The sequence below is a fragment of the Phyllostomus discolor genome, chromosome 6 (assembly GCF_004126475.2).
Source record: "Phyllostomus discolor isolate MPI-MPIP mPhyDis1 chromosome 6, mPhyDis1.pri.v3, whole genome shotgun sequence".
NCBI classification, from domain to species: Eukaryota; Metazoa; Chordata; class Mammalia; order Chiroptera; family Phyllostomidae; genus Phyllostomus; species Phyllostomus discolor.
This window is the reverse complement of record NC_040908.2, coordinates 127,801,370-127,825,082: the sequence shown is the minus strand read 5'-3', so window position 1 is coordinate 127,825,082 and position 23,713 is coordinate 127,801,370. Positions and strand designations below refer to the sequence as shown.

At 54.4% G+C, this 23,713-nt stretch overlaps 1 protein-coding gene across 8 annotated transcripts in view; it reads left to right on the top strand.

Annotated features, from left to right (window-relative positions):
* DENND2B (DENN domain containing 2B) overlaps window positions 1–23,713 on the top strand; it is a 158,037-nt gene that overhangs the window by 127,829 nt on the left and 6,495 nt on the right. For all 8 annotated transcript variants that reach the window (XM_036028984.1, XM_036028981.1, XM_036028987.1 and 5 more), the window contains 10 exons: window positions 6,258–6,409; window positions 7,961–8,176; window positions 9,065–9,161; window positions 9,686–9,730; window positions 10,709–10,893; window positions 11,949–12,058; window positions 12,276–12,345; window positions 15,513–15,590; window positions 16,171–16,311; window positions 20,928–21,076. In XM_036028984.1, the coding sequence (XP_035884877.1) occupies window positions 6,258–6,409; window positions 7,961–8,176; window positions 9,065–9,161; window positions 9,686–9,730; window positions 10,709–10,893; window positions 11,949–12,058; window positions 12,276–12,345; window positions 15,513–15,590; window positions 16,171–16,311; window positions 20,928–21,076 (1,243 nt within the window). The remainder of the gene's footprint in view (window positions 1–6,257; window positions 6,410–7,960; window positions 8,177–9,064; window positions 9,162–9,685; window positions 9,731–10,708; window positions 10,894–11,948; window positions 12,059–12,275; window positions 12,346–15,512; window positions 15,591–16,170; window positions 16,312–20,927; window positions 21,077–23,713) is intronic.

The window sequence follows — 23,713 nt, the reverse complement described above, 5'->3', positions numbered from 1 at the left end:
GAAGGCTGTGGGAGTGAAATCCCTCAAACAGCAAAAGGGCTTCAAGGAGGGCCTCTTCCCTTACCACTGGGGAAAAAGCTTTCTATGCACGGGTCACCCAGCACCGAAGTCAAGAGCTGTGGGGATCAGGGCACAGCTCCATCTCCCTCCCCACCCCCACCCCCAGCTGCAGGGTGAATTCCTGTTTCCTCTGGTTGGGAAGGAGTTGTAATATCATTGCTGCCCACAGCCCTTGTGGCTGCTGCCCTGGGCAGAGGAGGCACTGCCTACACTGTGGTGTTCACCATTCTCTCTTCTCTGAGATGCTTTGCAGCCCATCTGGGCTGCCCAGGGATTTCAGGTGGGAGGATGTTCTTGTCTCAGCTGAACTGAAGTGAGAGAAAGGGATGTTTTAACCATTGGAACTGTCCTGAGTTCCACGATTCTAGGACTCTGTTTGGGCTTGTTTGGGGGCAGTGTCTGGGTGTGTGTGTGTATGTGTGTGTCTGAAAATTTTGGAGCCACTTTTCTGAGCAACAGAACTAGTCTCTGGGCCTTCTAGGTCAGGTTAGAGAGAACAGAAAGGGGGAGGCAGGTAGAGGGGACTTCTGAAGCCACTTCAGAACGTGGCATGAGGAGACAAGCAAATGTAGGAGCTCTTTGGGTGCTTCTCAGTTGGGTGATTTAGAATCAGGCATAAGGGCTGGCGTGGGGTGACACTGGAGTTGGGGCATCTTCCTCAGCTGCTCACTGGCTTCTGATCTTTGGCGCCTGTCTAGAGAGCTGGGGGGAGAGGAAAGGGGGAGGTGGCATAGGAGGGAGGGCTGGGGAGTGACCCAGGCACCTGGGCTTTGCTTCTGCCTCATGGGGTAAGGGGTGGGTTTCAGTGTCTGTAGGTAGTTCAGTGCCCTGGGCACATTGTCCTCCTTTGTATCTCCCACAGCAACCCAGTCTGAGTTTCTAGACCTGACCAGGGAGGCTAGAGGGAAAACAACTCTTTCTCTTAGATTCTGGTTGATTTATCTCTGTCTTCAGAGATGGAGACAGGCCCCAAGGATTTGGACCCTCCTCCAGAGGCTTTGCAGGGGACCTTGTTTCTGAATTCGGAATGTCATTTTCACTTTTGCCTCAATTCGGTGCCTCTGACTTCCCGAGATCCTATCTCTGTTCTCTGCCAGCCTGTGCTCTGTGAGGTTACCGTCGATTCTGGTTCTGTCTCTGCTGCCTCTCTTGCAGAGGGACAGATGAAGCTCTCTTGGGGTGTGTGATAATGGGGCAGGAGGGGAGAGCACCCACACTACATCTCCATCTTGGGGACCAGCCAACTGGGTTGGAGGTCCTGGGCTGTTAGAGATTGAGGGCCGTTGGCCTGGAGACTATCCTGTCTTCTCTGTGAACAGTGGACTTGAACAAGGGGCCTTGGGAGTTTGCTGTCCTCTCACCCACACCAGGCAGGGCACCTGGGGAACTGGAGTGGGATTCTCCAAAACAGGCTGGGGTTTCTCCTGCTAACTTGCAATAGAGGGGTTCAAAATAAAGTGACTGCCTTGCTGCTTCCTGGGGCTGTTAATTCTTACCTGTCCAACTTGACATCTGCCCCAGAAGATGCTATTTGACAAAGCCTTATAATTGCTTGCATTCTGAGCCTGACACTTAAAAATGCACCCAAGGAAGCAGCTTGTTAGGGAGCTATGTGGAGTGGCCTCGGCGCCTGACCAGGGAGCCTGGGCTGCATTCCTGCAGAGATTCCCACTCCTGTCAGCTAGCCGGCAATGAGGGAGAGTTTCCAGGAACTTGAGTGGGATGGGAGCTGGGGACAGGCCAGTCAGCCTGGCTGCAGAGCTTTTTGAGCCTCTGCTCTTTCTCTTTGCCCTCTTCTCATTTGTCCCCAGGCTGGGAAGCAGTAAGGAAAGGAACAGAGGGCACCTAACAGAGTGGAGGCTGCAGCCCAGCGGCACAGCCCCAGGAACAGTGCCCTGGCAGTTGGGAAGTGGTGTCCAGGCTTGGAGGGCGGGTAACAACCGGCCCCTTATAGCTCCCCATCTGACGTGCTGTGTGTTGTAAGGGGAGCCGGGCCCTTACCCTGACCCTCCCTCCAGTGTGTGGTGTGAGAGGGGGTGGAGGGGTGGAGAAGCTGTGGTCAGGAAGAAACAGCTGGTTGGGATGGAGAGGGATGGGGAGGGAAACGTAGACCCAGTGCCCTAGTCATGGGTGTGGTCCAGGAAGCTTAGGATTCTGTTTGGAGAAATTCTCAGTGCCTGTGCACATATATGCACACACACGCATGCGTGCATACCCCTTCCCTAACTGGTTCTTCCAGTTGGGTGTGTGTTGGGAGGGAGGGTGTTGGCACCCAAGGAGCAATGGGAAGGAGTGGGGGCAGGGCCTGGTGGGGCTGGGTTCTTCCTTCCAGAGCATCACTGTGATAAGTTTGGGCTCTGACAATTCCCTTTAAAAGAGCACAAAGCAAAAATTCTTGGCCATGCCCTTGTCCCTTATCTCATCAGCAAAGCTGGGAGGGTTGAGACCTCTGGCTTCCCCAGCTAGGCTTCATGTGAGGAGATGGGGTTGCTCGGGGCCAGGCCTCCAGGGAAGGGGCCTACCTTCTCTCCCTCCCCCCAGGCAGAGGGGGGCTGCAGGCTGCGCGTTGGGGAAGTTGTGTGGGAAGGAATGCAGGTGAAAGTCCTGTAGTCTGCCTGGCTTTCTGTCTCCTATCCCTGTCCCTCCTGCCTCTCCACCATGATTCTCCACTCAACTGTAGCTTTTCCAGCCATGGTGTAGCTCTGCTGCTCAGGAAGTTCTGAGCCTTATTCTCCAGACCTCCTCCTCACCCAGCTCTGAGCTTTGCTTTGCTATTAACTTGTTCTCAGCAGGTTCAGTTTAGTGGTTCTAAGGTTCAGGACCTGCGTGGTCTCTGCACATCCCCATCCCGTGGCACCCTTATTCCTTGGAGAGGTGACGGGGAGTATCTCTGTGAGACAGCTCAGAAGGGGGAGTCGGGGGCAGTCTAGGAAGTGGAGAGCAGCAGGTGAACCAGGGCGGTGAAGGGCCCAAGGGAAGCCTGGGAGGCAGGGTTTGGGATGGGGCCAGCGGTCATTTCCTGGAGAGAAGATCAGTGGCCTGCTTGTATCAGACAGGATGTTCAGCATTGCCAGAGATGAGGCTGATATTCAGGCTAGGCAGACAAGAGGCACAGGCATGTGAGGCTTTCCCTTAATTCAGTTTCAAGAGGCAGGACTAGTGTGGAGCACCTGGTTTCCCCACTGTTTTCTCCCAGGTTGTCACTGATGTGCAGCAACATCGTACTCTCTTACTTCCTTGGGCCTCAGTCACCTACATCTGTTTTTTTAGGCTTGGATTTTATATCAATGTTCAGAGCTCTGATTCTGGGGAAAGAAAGAAGGGAGAGAAGGAGGAAGGGAGGGAGGGAGGAGAAGGGAAGGATGGAGGAAAGAGGGTTGAACTTGGGACACTGCCCTGGCACTCTGCAGCTGTTAGGGAATTCAGAAACATCTATCTGAGGCAGTGGTTCTTCTTTTTGAAAAAGTACTCTTCAATTATAGTTGATATGCAATATCATATTAGCTTTAGGTGTATGACATAGTGATTAGACATTTATAAACCTTATGAAGCACTCACCCCAATAGGTCAAGTCCTCATCTGACACCATACACAGTTATTACAATGTTATTGAATAAATTCCCTATTAAAGCAGTGGTTCTTAATGGGGGGAGGGAATTTCCCCTCCCTCCCTTCCCTTTTTCCTTCTATTAGCTATCTACCCATCTGCTCAGAGGACATTTTTGGTTCTTACAAATGAAGGGATGCTACTTTCCCCTAGTGCAGCAGTCACCAACCTCTTTGGCACCAGGGACTGGTTCCGTGGGAAACAGTTTTTCCACAGACTGGGGTTGGGGGTCGGTGGACAGGAGGCGGAGCTCAGGCGGTAATTCCAGTGCCGCTTTGCTCGCTCACCTCCTGCTGTGCAGCCCAGTTCCTAACAGGCCCAGGGGTTGGGACTCTACTGGATTGAGGCCAGGGTTGCTGTTAAACATCCCACAGATGTACAGAATGGTCCGCCACAGCAAGAATTATGCAGCCCCAAATGTCAGTAGCTTGGAGAAACTCTGATCTGGAGGAGTTGAGACAAAGCCATGCTATAGGTGGGGGGCAACAAGAGGGACTCTAGAGGATCACCTGGATGATCAGTCATCCCAGAGACTGGCAAGTAGTGAGCACTCAGGAATTATTTGCTCAGTGAACTGCTTTTCCACTTCGCCACTCTATTTCCCCCACCACTGAGCTCAGCGAAGAAGAGAACAGTCCCCTGTTAGAACTAACTCTCCTCCTGTCTTCCCCGTCTGTGTTGATGAGCTGGGAATAAGTGTTCTTCCTCCCCCACCAGAACAGTGATCGTCTAACCCTTTGTCCCCTCGCCTTACTGCTGCAGGGAGTGTGCAGGAGAGTGACCGAGAAGCAGAGGTGACCCTGACCCCTCCTAGGTGCCTGCAGTGGGGTGGGCTGGAGACAGCGGGCAGGGGATGCCAGGTTGAACGTGTGGCTCCCAGAAGCAGTGTTGCTGGGCCAGCTCTGCTTAGTCAGGGCTCTGGAATGGAGACAGGTCATTTTCATACCATGACTGGGTTACAGGAAAACGGCTGCTCAGTTGGTGGGGACTCTGCTGGTGTTGGGAGTCACTTAATCCAGCCCAAATCCTTCCTTGTGCCATCTCTGACTCACATTTACGGGGTTCGTCTTTCTCCCATGGCAGCCTGATTAGCTCTGGCTGAAGTCTGTCATTCATGCCTCCCCTCATCTCTTTCCCCCAAACTTCTGTAAAGGCATTTCCTAAATTCATTGTGGTTTTTCTGGATAGTAATAAGTGGCTACCACAATTAGCAGGGATCTTGGCTTTGGAAACTGAGAAGTCTATGAGTGTATGGGATTGGTTTTTCTCCTGAGTCCTGCACTAGGAAAGCCCACGTTCCCAGTGGCCTTTGTGTCTCATCCTGTAGCTAGACTTCTGCCCTCTGCCTTCTGCCCGATAAGCGGCCTTCGAACTCCCTTGGGGTGTGAGGCATGCCCAGGCATCCGTGGGGCTCCCTGGTCACCTGGGCTCAATCCTGCTGCTTCACAAGGAGCTGGAATGAGCCCTGCTCTCACCACATGTGCTGCCTCCAGCAGCACCTTATGCTGGTTGCTGGTACCTAGGTCCCGACTGCCCCAGGGTGGTGTTGATATGGAGGGAAGGGTATGGAGAGACAAGGGAAGGGGGAGCAGAGGATTGTGTTCACTCACAGTCCCCGTGGACCTTTTCCGCACCATGGTTCTGGCAGGACTGAGGCAGGAGTGACCTGGATTGTAATGTTACTGGATTTTACAAAAGTCCAGGCATGTGTTGGGGGAAAGGGGCAGGAGGGTATTGCTTATGGGAAGGGGTTGCTCTTCAAGGACTGTGCATGACTGTCTGAGAGTCCCTGGCCCTGACACTAGTCCCTGCTCCTAGGGATTTGAGAACTGTCCCCCACCTCCACGGCTTTCAAGCCTTTCACACCTGCCCCTGTGTCAGGAGGAGAGTTAGTTCTAACGGGACTGTTCTCTTCTCCGCTGAGCTCAGCGGTGGGGGAAATAGAGTGGCGAAGTGGAAGAGCAATTCACTGAGCAAATAATTCCCGAGTGCTCACTACTTGCCAGTCTCTGTGCTTGTGCTGGGTTTCCTCCGTGGGCCAGACGGAAGAACTGCTCTAAAGGCGTCATTGAGCAGAGCAACGCCGGGAAAGCCCTGCGCCCTAGAGCAGGTCCTCAGGGAACCGTCAGTGACGGGACAACCTCGTGACCCCTGACAGCCCGTCCTACCTTGAACTGTGTTTCTCTGGGGCTTTTGCTGCAGAGGGACCGGAGCCAAGGAAAGACGCCTGGTGTTGGCTTTGTCCTCTGGCTGGGCACTGGCAGGGGTGGCTGAGCCAGTGTTGTGCAATTTCTGAATTTGTAAAGCAGAGGCCAGACCAGACTAAGCTGACTGGGGGTGGGGGTTCAGCTCCTGGACTTGGAGCCAGGAGCTGTCTGTAGCCTCCCACTGCCGACGGGCAGCTGCGTGACTCATGAGCTGAAGGGCCAGGCAGAAGCCATTCTCTTTGGTTCACAGGAATTCTGCTTGTTTATTTGTGTGTGTGTGTGTGTGTGTGTGTGTGTGTGAGAGAGAGAGAGAGAGAGAGAGAGTGTGCGCATGTATTTCCTTTTTCCCCTCTCCCCCTGCTTTAACCATCCCTCCTCTGCAGGAGATCTGCCCAAGGAGAATCCATATGAGGATGTGGACTTAAAGAGCCGAAGAGCAGGACGCAAATCCCAACAACTGTCAGAGAACTCCTTGGACTCTTTGCACAGGATGTGGAGTCCTCAGGACAGGAAGTACAACAACCCACCCACTCAGGTGAGGCAGCCGGACTTGGGCCTGTGGGTCAGCGTGAGTGCTGTAGTTGGGGGCCTGTCCTCCCAAGGCTTGGGCTGGCCCCCACTCAGGCTTCTCCCTGCACTAGCGCCTGGCAAAGGAGGTGACCTCAGGAAAGAGCTCTGCACTCAGGCACTTGTGGCATGTTGAAGCCCTTGGGGACAACCGAGACATGGTCTTAGGGGCATCCTGTCCAGCTGCCTTCCTTTTACAATGAGAGCGCTGAGCTGCCAGACTAAGGCAAGAGGCCGTGTTTTCTGCTGTCTTATCATCATTGCTGCCCCCTTCCGTGGGAAACAGGAAGACAGGACCCTGTTGCAATCTTGGTATTCTGCAGTGCCTGCAGGAGCAGTCTCAGTACAGGCACTTGGCGGCCAGGCTTTGGCCCAGGGACCAGGTTTGAGAGCCAGCCAGGTGTCCACAAGACCTGGAGCCACTCCTGTTGGAGGGAAGAAGCATGAATCTCCAAGGGGGTGGACTGCCAGAGGGCAGGATGAGAAGAAAGGCAAAGAGTCAAAGGAGGCTCTAGACCAAGGCCCTGGCCTTGTCCAGGGTGGTAAACCAGGAGGCGGGAGAATTAAGATGTTTTCTTGGACCTACCCAGGCAACTCTAATTTTCTGTGCAAATGGAGGGACCTGGATGTTTGTAACATTGGCTAGAGAATATAAAAATTATTTCTTCTGGCCTTGGAATGATAGGATTATTTTTATAAAAGATTTACCTTCCTAATGTGCTCTGTCCAGTCTTCCATTGAATACGTATTGCTAGGCTGGTTGGGTGGGAAGAGGAAATTGAGGGACAGAGAGGAAGGAGGACTTGGTGAAGAGTGGTGAGGGACAGTGCCAGATCCAGACAATGGGTACGAGGCCCGCCAAGCTTATGGGGAGCACTGGCTTCCTAGCAGTGAGCAGGACCCGCTGAGAGTGAGGTGCCCTGCACTGGAGGGTGGCTGCCTAGACGGAGGGAGCAGAAAGTAGGACAGGGCTGGGGAAGGGGGCAGCCCAGGGCCAGGTGGGTGAGGGAGCCAGCTGGCTATGGGGCCTGCCTTGCTGGGCGTTGGTGGTCAGAGCCCAGAGCACTTGTGTCCCTTTTGGAATATGAGAACAGGGCCCGACTGGCATGTAGAGTGCGGCCTCTGCTCGAGAAGCCTTTCAGGACTGGATCAGGGGCTGAGGCGGGAAGACTGGCTGCAGTACGAGCAAAGTCTAAGCCTTGTCCCAAAGCTCAGGAGGAGCCCCCAGTATCCACTCTTTACACTCCAATGACAGCCCAGTTTTCTTAGCCTCTGCTTTCTTTATTCTGGCAGAAGTAGTTAAGCTTCCTTTGTGGAAGCAAGTATCTAATCTCACCCTGAGCTGCTGATTAGCAGCTAAGGTCTTGAAAGAGGAAACCCCGGTGGATGAAAATTCCAGGGTGGGATCCAGGGAGCCTGTGATGCCAGCTCATGGCTGCTAAGTCCAGGCCCCAGCAGACCAGTGCCGCCCAAGGCTTCTATGGTGAGTCCCTCTTCCGTGTTCTGTCCCCACTGCCAGCTTTCCCTGAAACAAGGCAGCCAGTCCCTGCGCAGTGGGAACTGGTCGGAAAGGAAGAGCCACAGGCTGCCACGATTACCCAAGAGGCACAGCCATGATGACATGCTGCTGCTGGCTCAGCTGAGCCTGCCATCTTCACCCTCCAGCCTCAACGAGGACAGCCTGAGCACCACGAGCGAGCTGCTGTCCAGCCGCCGGGCCCGCCGCATCCCCAAGGTAGCCTCCCCAGACAGGGCTGGGTGGGCGGGCAGGCAGGCAGGCGGCCTTCTCTCCCTTCTGTCCTTCCCCTAATCTGGGGATGCTTCCTCAGTTCTCCTGGAGGATATTCTGGGCCTGGCAGCCTTTCTATTTCAGCTGGTTAACTCACGCTTCTTACCAGTAAAGATGCACTAGGGACTAATGGTGGACGGATGTTAGGGGACAGATAGGCCAGCCTCTTCCCACAGGGAGCACTCGGTGCCTCTGGATGGATGGAAGCCAGTCCTTAGGAGGCTCCCCATTAGTGCACGTGGGGGTGTGCATCTTGAAGTTTCTGCACAGGCAGACATTTCCAGGCTCAAATATGGGTCTTCCTTTCTGTGACTCTCAGAATCAGAGTTTTCGGCAATGATTTGCACACATAGGGCCCTCAGCCCAGAGCAGCAGGATTTAGCTCGATGGTATTTTTAGCCTGCAAACAATGCTTGAGTATATTGGGAATTTAGCTCCTTCCTGTCAGGGCTCCAGGTTATAGCCCAGAGGGGAAAGGCTGGAATCCTTGTTCCTGTTATTGCATCTGAGGAGCTCTTTGTCTCCATTGGTTCAGTGACTCTGGGGGCCCAGGAGTGCCCATCCTGTCCAGTTTGATCACAGTTCCTTCCTCTGGGGAGCTAAGTTTAATGTCCTTGTCTTGGGGCAGGAGTCCCCTTAGGGGACTAGGTAGATGGAGAGCTACCAGACCATCTGCACTCAGGGTCAGTGCAGCAGGGAGACCAATATTGGGCCTGGGGTGAGGGTGCAGAAAGCTTGCACCAGTGAGGAAACGAGTGGGCTACTAATCAGCCCTCTCAGAAGTAGGGGCAGCTGGTGCTAGGGTTCTCTCACCCTCCCTGCTTTCTCACCCAGCTTGTCCAAAGAATTAACTCCATCTACAATGCCAAGAGAGGAAAGAAGAGGTTAAAAAAGCTGTCTATGTCCAGCGTTGAGACAGCATCACTGAGAGGTAGGCCTTGATACCTGAACTGGTTCAGCTGTGTCTGGGGCCCTTGGGCATTAGGAACAGGGAGATGCATGGACTAGCCCCAGTTTACCCTTCTGTGGGCCAATTGTAGGAATCTTCCTGCCTCCTAGGAAGGCAGAGCCCTGCCAAGAAGTGGTCACACAAAAGAAATGGGCCAAAGAGGGAAGAAAGTTCTGGGTGGGTTGCTTCAGGCTTCGGCCTGTGAGGCCCTGAGTAGAGAGGTGGTGAGAATATGCTTCTGGCAGAAGGAAAGTTCGGACTCACTCAGGTCCTCAGCTCCCCGCACATCAGGATTGGATGGGAGGGGTTTGTATTTAGATGAACGTCTGCAGTTTGAGCTCTGAGGGACCCTGGCCCCAGGCCACTCAGTGCCTGGCCACAGGCCCCCTGGAGCCCAGACTAGGTCCATATTCATCCCTCTCGAGCAGAGCTGGGGGTAGGCACAGGCAGCATTTGCTGTGGGACAGCGGCTCAGCAAGCATGCATTTCTGTTCTTTCTTTTCCAGATGAGAACAGTGAGAGTGAGAGTGACTCTGATGACAGGTTCAAAGGTGAGGCTTGGCTCCCCAGGAGCATGGAACCCCTTCCCAGCCCTGGCTGCAGGGAGTAAGACTTCCCTCCCTCCACATGGGTTGTGCCCATGTCCCTGGCCTGGCTTGGAGAGGCACCAGGCAGGTGGGAGACCAGGCCAGCAGAGTGAAGGGCTACAAGGGAGTCTGTTCCTACAGTCACATGAGCTCAGCCTTTTGAGGTTACCTTTAGATATCTCCTTTTGCCCAAAGTTCAGGCTGGAGGCCTTGCTCCTACTCTCCCAAGCCACTGCCCGTGAGCACTGGGTACGAGATTTGCCTGGTCATAGACGAGTTCAGAAGAGTACAAGCACCTCTGCGGGTCATAAGGAATGTGCCGCAGTCTGAGGAAACTGGTCCTCGGAGGCCCTGTGGCCACTCACCTCCCCTTTCCCTAGAGAGGGAGACTGCCACCTCCCTGAAAAGGTCCTGGGAGCTTCACATTCCGGGGGGCTGGACAAATCTCTGTTCTTCCTCTCTGGGAAACCCTGCCTAGGTCTTCCTGGGGGATTGAAGTGGGTGGGAGCTAGTTCCCTCCTTCCCTCTGCACTGGCCCCAGGCAAGTGGGCAAGTGAACTTTGGGCCTGGGGACAGGGACAAAAGGTTCAAGTGCAAGGACTGGTAGAGGCCCAAGGATGAAACCTTTGTGGATGTTGCTTTCTTCTAGTTTTGTTGGCACTGAGGCAGGGGTGGGTGGGCGCCAGGGATGCATCCCTGGGCTTGCCTGGCTGTGGCAGTCCTATTGGCCCAGTTCAGCCTCCAGAGGCCCCAGCAGGCCCGGACCAGGGGCTCTGTGTTGGGCAGACACCTTGCTCCTGCCGCTCCTTCCTGAAACCTAGCTGGGTGGGGAGTCAGACCAGGCTCGTGCACTTAGAGGTGGTCCACAGGGGCTGAGCCCCAAGTCTGGCACGGAGGGGGGCTGGTGTGGGGCCTGAACCCTGATGTGTGACCTGTCCCCAGCCCACACGCAGCGCCTAGTCCACATCCAGTCAATGCTGAAGCGTGCGCCCAGCTACCGGACGCTGGAGCTGGAGCTGCTGGAGTGGCAGGAGCGGGAGCTTTTTGAGTACTTCGTGGTGGTGTCCCTCAGGAAGAAGCCCTCCCGGAACACCTACCTCCCCGAAGTCTCCTACCAGTTTCCCAAGGTGAGGCCATCTCCGTCCCCCATCCCACCCTGCCACCTCTGTCCGCCTGGCCCCTCTGGGGGAGAAGAGAGGCCCTGGTCCTGCCAGGGGGACTCAGCTGGCCGCCCCGAGCGTGGCTCCCATCGCCAGGAGGGAAGACAGGGCTTCAGGGGGTGCGGGTGTTCACGCAGAGGGTGAGGGCGCAGAGAACACCTCGCAGTGTGCTTAGAATAAAGTCAGAGTGTCCTGAGGAAGGGCCCCTGGCTTCCCTCTCTCTCTTTCTCTTACCCTTTCTCTCTCTCCCACCTTATTGAGATGTAGTTCGCATACTATATACGTAATTCACCTACTTTAAAGTGTACAAGGCAATGACTTAGTATATTCAGAGATGTACCATCAGTTTCAGAACACATTTGATCACCCCACAAAGGAAGTATTCCCATTAGCAGCCACTCCTCATTCTCTGCCATCTACCTTACCCCTTCCCACCCCTCCCCTGCCTGTCACCAGCCATCCTGGCTCTCTTCCCTTCCTCAGCGCTCAGGCCTTTCTTTCTGCTGTAGCACCTGCCAGGCATGTCCTTTCTCCGCCTCATCTCATGGCTGCTAGTGCTTTCTCATTCTTCTTTCTTGTTCTCCATTCGCTGCTCAGATAGTGCCTCTTCAGGAGATCTTTGCAGATAAAGTAGCCCCTCCCCTTCCCAGCTCTCTATCACCCTGTTTGTTTCCTTTGTGACACCCTCTGAAATTTTGCTGTTCATGATCTCACTCTCCTGACCAGAATGTGCAGGGTCAGGGAACTTGCCCACTTGGTTTCCATCGGTAGCCCCAGCACATGGCACAGTGCCAGGTGCCACACGCAGAGTGCTTGTTTGGCATATATGGAATGAGTAAGTGATGGTTCAGCCCACACCCAGACCCCTCAGTAAGGACTGGGAGTGGGGACAGGGTTTGCTGAGCAGCATGCCAGTTGGTAGAATGCCATCCAGGGCTCTCAGGGGAAAAGATGCTTCTCAGCCACCCCCTACTCAGGTTTCATGCCTTACCTGTCTCTCCCCAAATTCCTCTTCCCTGCAGCTGGACCGACCCACCAAGCAGATGCGTGAGGCAGAGGAGAGGCTCAAGGCCATTCCCCAGTTTTGCTTCCCTGATGCCAAGGACTGGCTCCCCGTGTCAGAGTACACGAGGTGAGGCCTGCCCTGACCTGGCTATGGGGAGGGAGAGGGCAGAGCCTCTTTACCCCCGTAGCAGTGCACAGTTGAATGGGGCCCACCCTGGACCCAACATCTTCTCCTACAGCAACTTGGCCCTTCACCCCCTCCCTGGGATGGTAGGCCCTTTTCTTGGGGGCTGTCTCCTGGGTCCTCTGATGCTTCCCTGACGCCAGACCTCTCCCTGTTCCAGTGAGACTTTCTCTTTCATGCTGACTGGGGAGGATGGCAGCAGACGCTTTGGCTACTGCAGGCGCTTACTGGTGAGTAGGGCCCTTCGGTCCTCAGGGACTGGCCCCCAGTGTATGTTTGTGTGCCTTTCTTCAACTTCAGCTTGTGTGGAATCCTACATTCTGCTCCCTGAGGCCACCCCAACCCCCTCGTACACACACATTCTCATAGATGAGGCATCCTGAGCTGGCAAGACTCAAAGTGGCCCCTCTGCCTGGGCCCTGGGATCTAAGATGATGTGTAAAGGGAGGAGGGAACGGCTTGCCTTCTACTGGGCTGTCATATGTTTTTAGCTTGCCCATACTTTTCCTTCTCATTCATTGGCCTCAGGCTTCTGAGCACTGATTGCTAATCCCAGACGGCAGCACCCTGTCCCCCAGCAGCATGTGTGTGCGACAGACTGGGGTGGAGCAAAACCTTCCTCGAGCCCCATCTCTGGCCAGCCTGAGGCAGGGAAGCATTGTGTCCATGGTCTGGTAGGGCTGGACACGGAGCAGGAGCAGAGCAGTACCTTCTCTGGGATTCTGGGAGAGATGCTTTCTCTATGGGATCCTGGAACTCCAGGGAAAGGGATGGTTTGGAAATATAAGCCATGTTGTGGAGAGAGAAGTCCTTCCCATTAGTCCTGGGAAACAGATCAAGGTGTTACATTGTCCCCGGGAGCTCAACAGGGATGTCGTTGGCCTGGGTTGTCGACTATGTTTCAGAGTTGCCAGGCCTTAGTGGGAGAAGGTCTTACTAGTTGCCAGCCTAGGGGCAGATGAGGGGGATCCTCAGCAAGGGTGATGTATAGCAGGGATCCCAGTGAAGGGGTTTTGGCCCATCATTCATTCATTCATTCACTTATTCATTCATTCGGAAACACACATCCTACACCTATTGACAGTCAGGCAACATGCTAAAAGCACCTAAAGATCAGACATCGATCCTGCTACCCTCAAGCAACTTCAGATAGTGGAGCAGAGGAGGTAGGACTTTCAGCGTAGAAGGGAAGGCAAAGGGAATAAACTGTTGTTTAGAGCCTGTTCTGTTCCAGGCTAGATCCTTTAAGTATGTCATTTTCTTTAATCCTCATAATAGCCCACAAGATAGTATTATATCCATTCTATGGATTAAGAAACTGAGACTTAGAGTAGAATAATTTTCCCAAGGTCACACAGCCAGTGAGGGATGGAGCCAGAATTGACTCCCAAGTCCTTTAACACCAAGTCAGGTGCTCTTGGATCACCCCGAAGGGCAGTCTGGGGAGAAGCGATACGCGGATGTGGAATGCCCAGTAAGTGGGGCTGAGGGAGTGGGAGTGCGGAGCAGTGCAGGTACAGGTGGGGAGCCAGGCGGAGGCCAGCACGCTCAGGTTCACCTGGGCCTGAAGGGGAGCCTTCCGAGGCTCCCTTTGCAGGAGCAGAGATGGAGCAGAGCTGCTCCTTTGCAGTGGGCCTGCTGCCCCCAGGGAAGAGCATGTTTGTCCTGGCGTGCTCAGAGAGGGCCTGGGCTGGGTCCCTGCCAAGGGGGCTGGCACTAGTTCGGCATTCCTGCAGATTGGACACAATGATTCTAACCCAAATCCCACATACTTGATTTAATCACTTGGGGCTTTAGGGGAGGCGGGAGAGAGGGAAAGATTGAGGAGCGAGTTTCAGGCCTAATATGGACAAAAACAGATTCTGCTTTCTCTTTATATCTGTGACGTGTGGCCAGCAGGTTTGAAGACTGAAATAGCCCCATCTGCATTTGCTTAGCAGCTTGCATGAGGGGCCAGCACCTGCTGCTCTTATCCCTCCCCACCAGGCCTTGCCAGGCACTTCAGGCTTCTGAGCCCGAGGCAGCCACAGAGCCCTGCCAGCCCCTGGCTGGAGCAGTCGCCTCCTGTGGACACACCTCAGCCTGCACTAGGGGCTCCAGACATGGGGAGCTCTCGGTGTACATCTCTTCCCGCTGCCCACCTTTTAAATCCCTTATTTTCTTTGTTCTCCTCTACTCTGTGGCATACCTCTGTCCTGGGTCTTTGAGCCCCTTTCTCCTTCTTCCTGCCGGAAAGTAGCATGCCTTAGAGGTAAAACAGCAAATCGGAGGCCAAAACAGACTCCTGGTTCCATGACTTTTAGATACATGATCTTAAGCAATAGCGTAATATTTTAAACTCAGTTTACTCATCTGTGAAGTGGAGATAATAGTGCTTATCTCACAGGTTTGCCTCAGTAATGTAGCAAGCCTGGAACTCAGATATGGTAAAAAAAAATTTTTTAAAGATTTTATTTATTTATTTTTAGAGAGGGAAGGGAGGGAGGAAGAGAGAGAGAGAGAAACATCAATGTGCCGTTGCTGGGGGTCATGGCCTGCAACCCAGGCACGTGCCCTGACTGGGAATCGAATCGCGACACTTTGGTTCACAGCCCGAGCTCCATCCACTGAGCTATGCCAGCCAGAGCTAAAAAAATTTTTAATTTTAAATTATTGGCTAGAGAGAGAGACATAGGGAGATAGGAGAAGGGAGAGAGAGAAAGAAACACCGATTTGTTGTCGCACTTATTCATGCATTCATTGGTTGATTCTTGCATGTGCCCTGACTGGGGATCAAACCCACAATCTTTGAATATCAGTATGACACTTGAATTCACATAGCTACCTTGCCAGGGCTGGTAAACTTTTAGTAGACAGTAGCTTGCTTCCCTTCTCTCTTACCTTTTAGCCTTCCTACAATAGAAACAGATCAAGGAAAGGAGAAAAGAGCAACTGAGAAAAGGAATGTTTTTCAGAATGTCCCCTGATGTGGGGACAGAAGACTGTATTGCTTGCTGCTAAGAATGTATACAAGTTTCTCTCATTACCGTTGCATTCCTGGGGGTCGCAGCCTAACAAATGTAAATCCACAAATCAGACTATAGCCTCTGCCAAACTGCTTTGTTCTTTGCACCCATCACTGTCCTCCTGGGAGCAGGGGAAGCCTGTGAAAAGCTTTGCAGGAACCTGGCACCTTGGGCTGGAAGACCCACCAGAGACTGCTGAAGCCTTCCCCCTAAGGGCAGCAGACTCTCTTTTGGGGCCTGGTTGAATGAAGGTTTAGAAAAGGGGTTTTCCTTCTTCCTCTAGAAGAATGGTCTTTAGTTCTCAGCTCCCAAGGAAGAGGAGCCAGATATAGTAATCATTCATTCTCTGTGTCTGTGTCTCTCTCCTCCTCTTCCTCCTCGTCCCCACCCAGCCAAGTGGGAAAGGGCCCCGGTTGCCAGAGGTATACTGTGTCATCAGCCGCCTTGGCTGCTTCGGCTTGTTTTCCAAGGTAAGAGGGCTCTGGCTTACTTCCTTCCCCCTCCCCCGAGCTGACAGCTCCCACAGGAGCATCTGCAGCCAGCTTAGATGAGAAAACCACCTGTGTGTGTGAGTGAGAGGGCGAGAGAACGAGAGAATGCAAGAGCAAGTGCAAGCGAGCTCTCTGGCTCCCTCCCGATTCCCAAGCCTGGCTTCTCACCCGGCCAGCTGGCATCGCCCCAGCTCCTGCACTGACGGTGTCTGCTAAAGCCATAGCCCACCTTGGGCTATGGGCAGAGACAGATTTCTTGGGGATAGAGACCACCTTGGGGAAGCCAAGGGCCCAGGGACCCGACTCTCAAGTGGTGTTTCCTTTGCCCAACTACTCAGCTCTTAGCGTCCGAGACAAGAACTGGTTAGGGGGGCAGAGTGGTCACAGAGTGCCAAGGGAGATGAGAATGGAGGGTGGGAAGCCCCTGGAAAGGTAGCCCCCTAATCTCCCAACTGTTGGCCTAGGCTGGTCAGGTCCCGAGCTGCCCTCTCTCTGCCGAGAGGAGGGAAGGGCAGTGCCCTGACACTCTTCCTCTTTGGGCTGCTGGTGGTGGGCACAGGTCCTAGACGAGGTGGAGCGACGGCGTGGGATCTCCGCTGCCTTGGTTTATCCCTTCATGAGAAGTCTCATGGAGTCACCCTTCCCTGCTCCCGGGAAGACCATCAAAGTGAAGACATTCCTCCCCGGTGCTGGCAACGAGGTAGGGCTTTCTGCTGCCTCTGCTCTCAGACTAGGGACTGGGGCAGGAGCCTGGCCTGCCTTGCCGAGGGTGCAGCCTGCGGGAGGCGCAGAGCATGGCCCCATCCGTGCTCGCCATGTTTGTGTGCCTCATCAGTATGGACCGAAAAAGGGAGTAGCAGGGCTGCTGACTCTCTGCCCAGCTCTCTGCCCAGCTCTCTGCACACCACTTGCCCTCTGCTTCATTCACCAAACAGCTACTGTGTGTTCTCTCACAGTCTGGGGTCACGCCAGACCTTGGGGCACAGTCCTGAAGTCAGAGAGGGGCACAGCTCTGTCCTTGTGGAGTCTGTAGTCCCGTGGGAGACACTGATGCTAGGTAAACACTTCTACATGTAAATAGATAATCCCCAAGTGTGTTAAGTGCCAACTGCAAGCACAGGAGTGAGAGTTTGTAACGAAGGATCTGCTTGAGATTAGGGGGCCAGGGAAAGCCTCCTTCGAGGAAGTGACATTTTACTAGGGGCCTTGAGGTGAGTAGAGTCAACTAAATGAAGTGAGAGGAGGGAGACTGAAGAAGGGTGTGATGGGAGGTCATTCCAGGTAGAGGGAACCGCACATGCAAAGGTGGAAATTGGGGAAATGTGTGTGCTTGTCAAGGAATGGAAGAAGGCCAAGGTGGTTGGAGGGGTGGTGAGCAGGGGCGGAGAGGCCAAATCACAGTGTGCCTGTGAGGCCAAGGGAAGGATTTTTGATTTTTTCTGAAGACAGGTTAAATATCTGAGATAAGCGTTTAAAACCGCACCCTGGCTATGACACAGATCAGGGGTTGGAGTGGAAGGAGGGATACTGGCCAGGGTACTGTTGCAATGGTGTGGGCGAGGGATGGCAGTTGCTTGGGTTAAGCTGTGGTAGAAAAGACGAGAAGTAGCTGGATTTGAGGTACATTTTAGAATTAGGATCAGGAGTACTTGTGTTTGATTGGAAATAGGGAATTAGTTTAGGGAGATTTTAAAGCTGACTCCCAGCTTTCTGGCCTGGGCAGCAGGGTAAGCTGATGGAGCCCCTGATGGAGGAGCAGGTTTTGAGGAGGTCAAGTTCAATTTTGTGCATGTTATCTTTAAGATGCCTGAGACACCCCAGAGAAGATGTTTGGTGGCAGAGTGTAGACAGGGAAGAGAGCGCCGGCCTCAGTCCACCTCAGTTCTGAGGGGCTCCAGCATTTAGAGGTCCTGCAGTGGGAGCAGCAGCCAAGGATGGAGGGGATAGGAGGAATACCAGGAGAGGGTGGGGCTGGGAAGCCGAGGGGTGCGGAGGTGGCATCTCAGGAAGGAAGGAGCAGTCAGATGCCACCAAGAGGTCAGGAGAGTGGATTTCAGAAGAGTGGAGGTGGGGCCCCAGACGCCTGAGTTCTGTGAGTTGAGAGAGTGCATGGGGGGTGAGAAAGTGGAAACAGCCTCTATAGACATTTCTTCAAGATGCTTGGTTGTGGAGAGAAATAGGGTAGGGGGGACAGTGATGGAAAGGGAGTGTGGGCTGGGGAGAGTTTGTGAAGATGGGTGTTTGGATGCTGGTGGGAATGGCCCCACCCAGGAAGAAGCAGCAGAGAGGGGGTAGTCCCCCGTCCTGGAGGTGGGACCCAGGGAGGGGCTGGCTTCTGTTAGGAGAGAAGGGCACATCTTTATGTAATGCCAGGGAAGGGCTATGGCTTGTAGAGTTTGGATTCTCTTCTGATGGCTTCTCTTTTTTCAAAATAGAAAAGGTCATCCTCTGAGAATGAGAGGTGGGTGCTGAGTCCTAGGACAGGGAAGAAGAAACAAGTTAGTTGCTGCAGAGAATGGGAGAGGGACTCATTGGAGAAATACTGGGTTTGCTGGGCATGGCGAATACCATTTAAGGCCATCCCCTTAGGCTCTTTTTGCCCACCCCGGCTTGGAGGGACTTAAGGCTTCATGAGTGGTCTGGGGGTGGGACAGCTGACTCCACCCTGAGACCCCAGCAGTGTGCCTGGGAGTTGTTCGGGGTGTGGCCCTGGCCCCCTCACCAGCCTCCTTTCTCATCACGCAGACTTGAATTGCTTACTGTCCCTGAACTAGGCTGCTTTTTGCCCAGAAGACACTTCCCTTCTCTCCTTGGGCAGGCCGAGTTAAGCACCTTGTGCTGCCCTGCCCCTGCCCTGCCCCCGCCCTTCCCCACATGAGGTTGGCGCCTTCTCTCAAAGCCCTCTCAGCCTCTCTGTAGATGTTAATCCCACATTTCCTCTGTCATGACACCAGTCTCCTGGGCTGTGATGAGGCCCTCTGAGCCCTGCTGGACTGTGACCTCCTGAGGGCAGGGGTGAATGAGAAGAGACCTAGGTCACAGAGTTGTCTGGGTGAATCCTCACTCCCCGGAGGGCGCCCAGCCCCTCAGGTGGTAGGAGTGCGGAGCTCTGAGCATCAGAGCAGAGACTCTTGGACGGCATGAGGGCTCTCGGGAGGCAGGGTGGGGGCTCTTCACTGTGACTTCTGGCAAAGACAGGCTGGGTGCAAAGGTCCCTGGCATAATGTGATACGGGATTCCTTCAGCCCACACGCACTGAGCGTTTCAGGTGTACCTGTGACAGGACCCCTGGGTTCTATTGCTTTGGGTTTTAATGCCTGCCACCAATGAGAACCGTGACCCCAATGCAAGTCTTATGAAAAGGAAAGGAGCTATTTATTCAGAAGTTATACAGGTTTAGAATCATGGCGGAATTCTGCTGTTAAATCTCACTCCCTTTAGAAACAAACAAAAAAAAAACACCCACAAACACACAGTCCTGCTCCCCTTGCCAGACCGGGCCAGTGAGAGGTGCGTCTCTCAGGAAAAGAAACAGAAGTCTGTAGCTGAGCTGGGCAGATTGCCGCGTGTGTTCTGGCTTCTTCCAGTCGTCGTCGGTGCTCAGCTAGCTAGGTTCCTGCTTTTAATCCCAAACTGTGTCCTCATGGTGGGCCCAGGAATCCGTCTGCATTCCTTCAAACCGTGTGGCCTAGAACCCACACTGCTGCCACTGGCCAAGAGGTTCCTCCTTCCCTAGCCGCCCCGTCCAGAGAGCAGGGCTACCCCACTCCTCATTTAAGTCCCAGAGGGATCTTCCACGGTAATCCCATTTACGACTCCTCCCACACTGGGTTACACCTGCCAGTAGTCTGGTCTCCTCTGCCTTTCTTGGCTGCCATTGTTAGTCCAGGGCAGCTTGGTCCCTGGACAGAGAGCTAAGTGCCTCCCGGCTCTCGCTTGTGCAGCAAGCCCCCCTTGCTGCATCTCATGGCGGGTTAGAGTCATGCCCATCTCTCCCTGGCTCTGAGCTGGCACAGCCACTTAACATTATTACTGAAACACTGGCCAAGTTCTTCAGATATGCAAAGTAACTCTCAAGGGCCCTGCTCCACTTCCCTCATCCCCCAAGCCATAGCTATGGGGTTTTTCTCCATTTGGGGGGGACTCTAGCTCAGCCCCTGTTACATACCCAGCATCCAGGTCTTCTGGGAGTTCAGCATCCTTTGGGGAGACACAGTATAAACAGACCGTTAGGGTGACTTGTGCCCATTTTGCTGCTTCTCTGGGGCTGAGAGGGGTGAATAATGAGCCAAGAGTTAGAACTTCACTTGCTTAGACCCCGAGGCCCAGATGAGATGACTAGGGCTAAAAGCTCCTGAAGAGAGCTCTGATACCACAGGACACCATGGGACAATAAGGGGAATTTGCTTTCACCCTGGTTCTTAGGAGGCCTGCATTTCCATGCCGAGCACGTTTGCTGAGGGGCCCAGGGTAAGACAGGCAATCCCTGGACAGTGCTTTGGTGTGGCCTGAAGCCAGCAGCACCCCCTGCTCACACTGCTGGGGTCAGCTGCTATCCTCCACCCTCATGATTGAGCCCAGGGAAGTGGCTGTCAGTGCCATGGCACTGACCTTGGGAGTGGCCTTGCAACCCCTTTGGAGGAAAGATTGCTAGGTCTGGCCCTGATAAAGCAAGTCCTGCTTCCTGGCAAGGCTGTAGCACAGCCAGCCCTTCCCTTGTGTTTTTCTTGTCCCTGGCACAGGGATTAGATAGGCCGATAGGGAGAGAGGCTAGGATGGCAGGGAAGGGGGGGGGCATGGCCCCAGGGATACTGCTTTGCCTTTCCAGAGGTGGTGGAGAAGAGAGTCTGGGGTACGGAGATGTTGCTTTTCCTCTGGCCTCAGGAGCAGCCGTCAGCTGTGGAGTCTGCTCAGCCCGGGGGCCAAGACATTTGCTTGGGGAAGTGGGCAAGAGCATGGGGAGGGACCCTGCAGATCAAACTGTGCTGTTCCCACATTTTCTGTATCTGTGAGAGCACTCAGCTCTCCTCCCCACTTTCCTGAGAGCCTGATGCATGGCACTCAGTCCCTTCCTGCTGGCGCCTCCCCACACTCACGGAGCCAGCCCTCTGGCCTGCAGATTGGGTGTCTGATGGGGAGCAGAGCTGTGGTCTGAGGGGAGGAAGAGATGGGGCCTTGTTGTGTAGTGGGGTAGATTAGTGACCCTGGAAAAGAGAGGGTAGGGAGGGAAACCAGTGCCCTGTCACGTTGGGGAGAACCTGGAAGTGGCACCCACCCGGCCTGCCTTGACCCACTTTCCCTGTCGCTCTCCTGCAGGTGTTGGAGCTGCGGCGGCCTATGGATTCCCGGCTGGAGCATGTCGACTTTGAGTGCCTTTTTACCTGCCTCAGTGTGCGCCAGCTGATCCGAATCTTTGCCTCACTGCTGCTGGAGCGCCGGGTCATTTTTGTGGCAGATAAGCTCAGGTAGGACCCAGTAGGGCAAGGTGAAGGACAGCAGGGGAGGCACATCCATTAATTCATCCAGCATGTATTTACAAGCCCTGGTACATGCCAGCCCCTGTGTGTGAGCATGAGTGTGTGTGGTGGGCAAAGGCCAAAGGGAGAGGGACAGGTCAGCAACCCGGGAAGAGAGGGTGGCTGCAGGACAGTGTTGGGAGCACCCAGGATGGGCGGCTCGAGAGCCAATGGAGGACTTGACCTGAGGAAGAAGAGGGATACTTCTGTGACAGCCCAGGTTGTGCAGGTGCAAACAGGGCGTGGGGAAAAGTAGGTTTACGTTTGTGAATATGTGAGACCCAGAGTTTATTCTTGTATTAGTGTTTATTCCTTACTGTAGCATTTTCCATGTGAACAACTGTAAACGAGCCCTGGTAAGTGCCAGCGCCGCCCCCTGTTCCCCCTCCCCCCCCCCCACACATATATTATACAGAGAAAAGTAAGAAGGTAAGGAGACTTCTGGCTGATGGCCGCATTTCCACCAGAGGGGAGACAAGGCCATCTCTGTGGGATGCTGAGTTTGAGGGGAGGGCTGAGCCCTCAGAAGAGTCACCGTGAAGAAGAGGCCAGGGCACTGCCCAGGGGTAGGGGTGGTATGAGGAGCGCTGGGCCGTCTACCGAGGCACCGGTCGAGGGGGTCACCTGGAGAAGGCAATTGATTGCAGTGACCCAGGGCAGGCACTTGGGGCTTTGTGGAGAAGGACTAGGTGAGCACTGAGTGGGGGGACAGGGGGAGCAGTTGTGGGAACGTCAGCCTCAGTCAGACTAGGGAAGGGAACAAGACGAGTGCAGGAGCTGGAGTGTCGGTGAGGCAGGGAGGCTGGTGTAGGAGGAATGGGACGAGAGCTGGAGGGAGCCCAAGTCTGGGTCCTAAGTGTTGGCATTAATGGTTTTAGAGGAGCTCCAGGTGCCAGGATCTGGTTGTGACCATCGGAAGGGTGGCAGGGGTGTCACTGGACTTGAGGCATTCCAGAAGAAGCCAAGCTCTTTTAGGCAGCGGACGCTTAAAAACAAAGAGTGTCTGATCTGTTCCGGCTGCTGTAACGAAATACTGCAGACTAGGTGGCTTATAAACAGCAGAAATGTATTTCTCACAGTCCTGGGGACTGGAGGTCCAAGGTCAAGGACCAGCATGGTCGAGTTCTGGCTGGGGCCCGCTTCTTGGGTCACAGCTGGCGCCTCCTCACTGTGCCCTCATACAGTGGCAGGGGCTTGGGAACTGGGGGGGCTCTGTGTAAGAACACTAATCCCATTTATGAGGGCTCCATTCTCATGACCTAAGTGCCTTCCAAAGCCCCACCCCCTAATGTCACATTTTGGGGTTAGACTTTCAACATGTGAATTTGGCGGGCACAGACATTTAGACCACAGCAGAGATGTGTGGGGGGTGGGACAGGCAGGGAGCGCTTGTCTGTGTTTTTGTTAAAGAACCCACCACAGGAAGCAGTAGTTTCTCTGAGGTGGTAGAATTCATTCATTCAGGTATTTATTAAGCTACCTGCTGCCTGCCGTGTGCCACACCATAGGCCAGGTGTTGATGTGAGGAGGGGCAGGAAGGAAAACCCCCCGGTCTGGTGTGTGCCCCACTAAGCCCCAGATCCCTGAGGTATTTCTGTCTGTGGGGGGTGGTGTTGGTGAGGGAGCAGGAGCAATGGACTCCCATGGCCACCGGGGCAGGGACCCAGGCCCCGCCTCAGCCCAGAAGGATCAAGAAGGGAAAACCAAAGCTGTGACTTTTCCAGAAAATTCCAGGTTTAGATGAAAACTTCCCCTCATTTCTCATCACAGCCTCAGTGGCTCTCTATTCCACAGTCCTGTCTATTTTGTGGCCCCTTCAGACCCTTGTGAAGGGGCCAAGCCAGCAGCTGGAACTGGCCAGTCACGGCAGCTCCATAGGCCCTGCCTGCCCTACCACCTCTCTGCCGTCCATGTTCATTGTCCATCAGCAAACCCCCAGCTGCCCCGCTGGGATGCTCTGGTCTGGCCAGACCTTGGTGCCCCTAATAGAGCTTGGACCATGAGGCTTCTTTCCCTGAAGGTTCTGTTTCCCCGCTGGGGCAGAGTCTCCTCTTTGCTACCCCCACCCAGCCTTAGCCCAGTTCCAGCAGGGCTATGAATACAGCTATTGTTTCTTGTGGCTGCAGCTGCCTCTGAGCACATTCCAGGACAGGACCGGTGTGCGAGGAAAGTGCCCCAGGGTTCTGTTCCTGGCCTGGCTCAGTGTTCGAGTTCTGCCATTCTTGGATCTTAGAAAAGATGTCCTCCTGCCCCAGGCCTGCCTCTGACCAGAGATGGGCAGGGTGGGGAGCCCCAGGGATGGCACACAGGCTGGACTGTGACCGGGGCTCAGGAAGTGGGGCCCGCTCATGTTCCATTGCTCATGTTTTAGGGTTTCCACAAGTCCTCTGTCCCCCTGACTTGGCTCTGATATCTGCGCGCGCGCACGCACGTGTGTGTGTGTGTGTGTGTGTGTGTGTGTGTACACCTGCATGCCCAGGCTCTGCGGCAATCAGACTGAGGGGGTGCACAAAGCCCTCTGCCTCCCAAGGCCCATTGGAGGGAGGAGATGGTGCCGATCAGTGTGTCCCCAGGCCCTGAGACAAC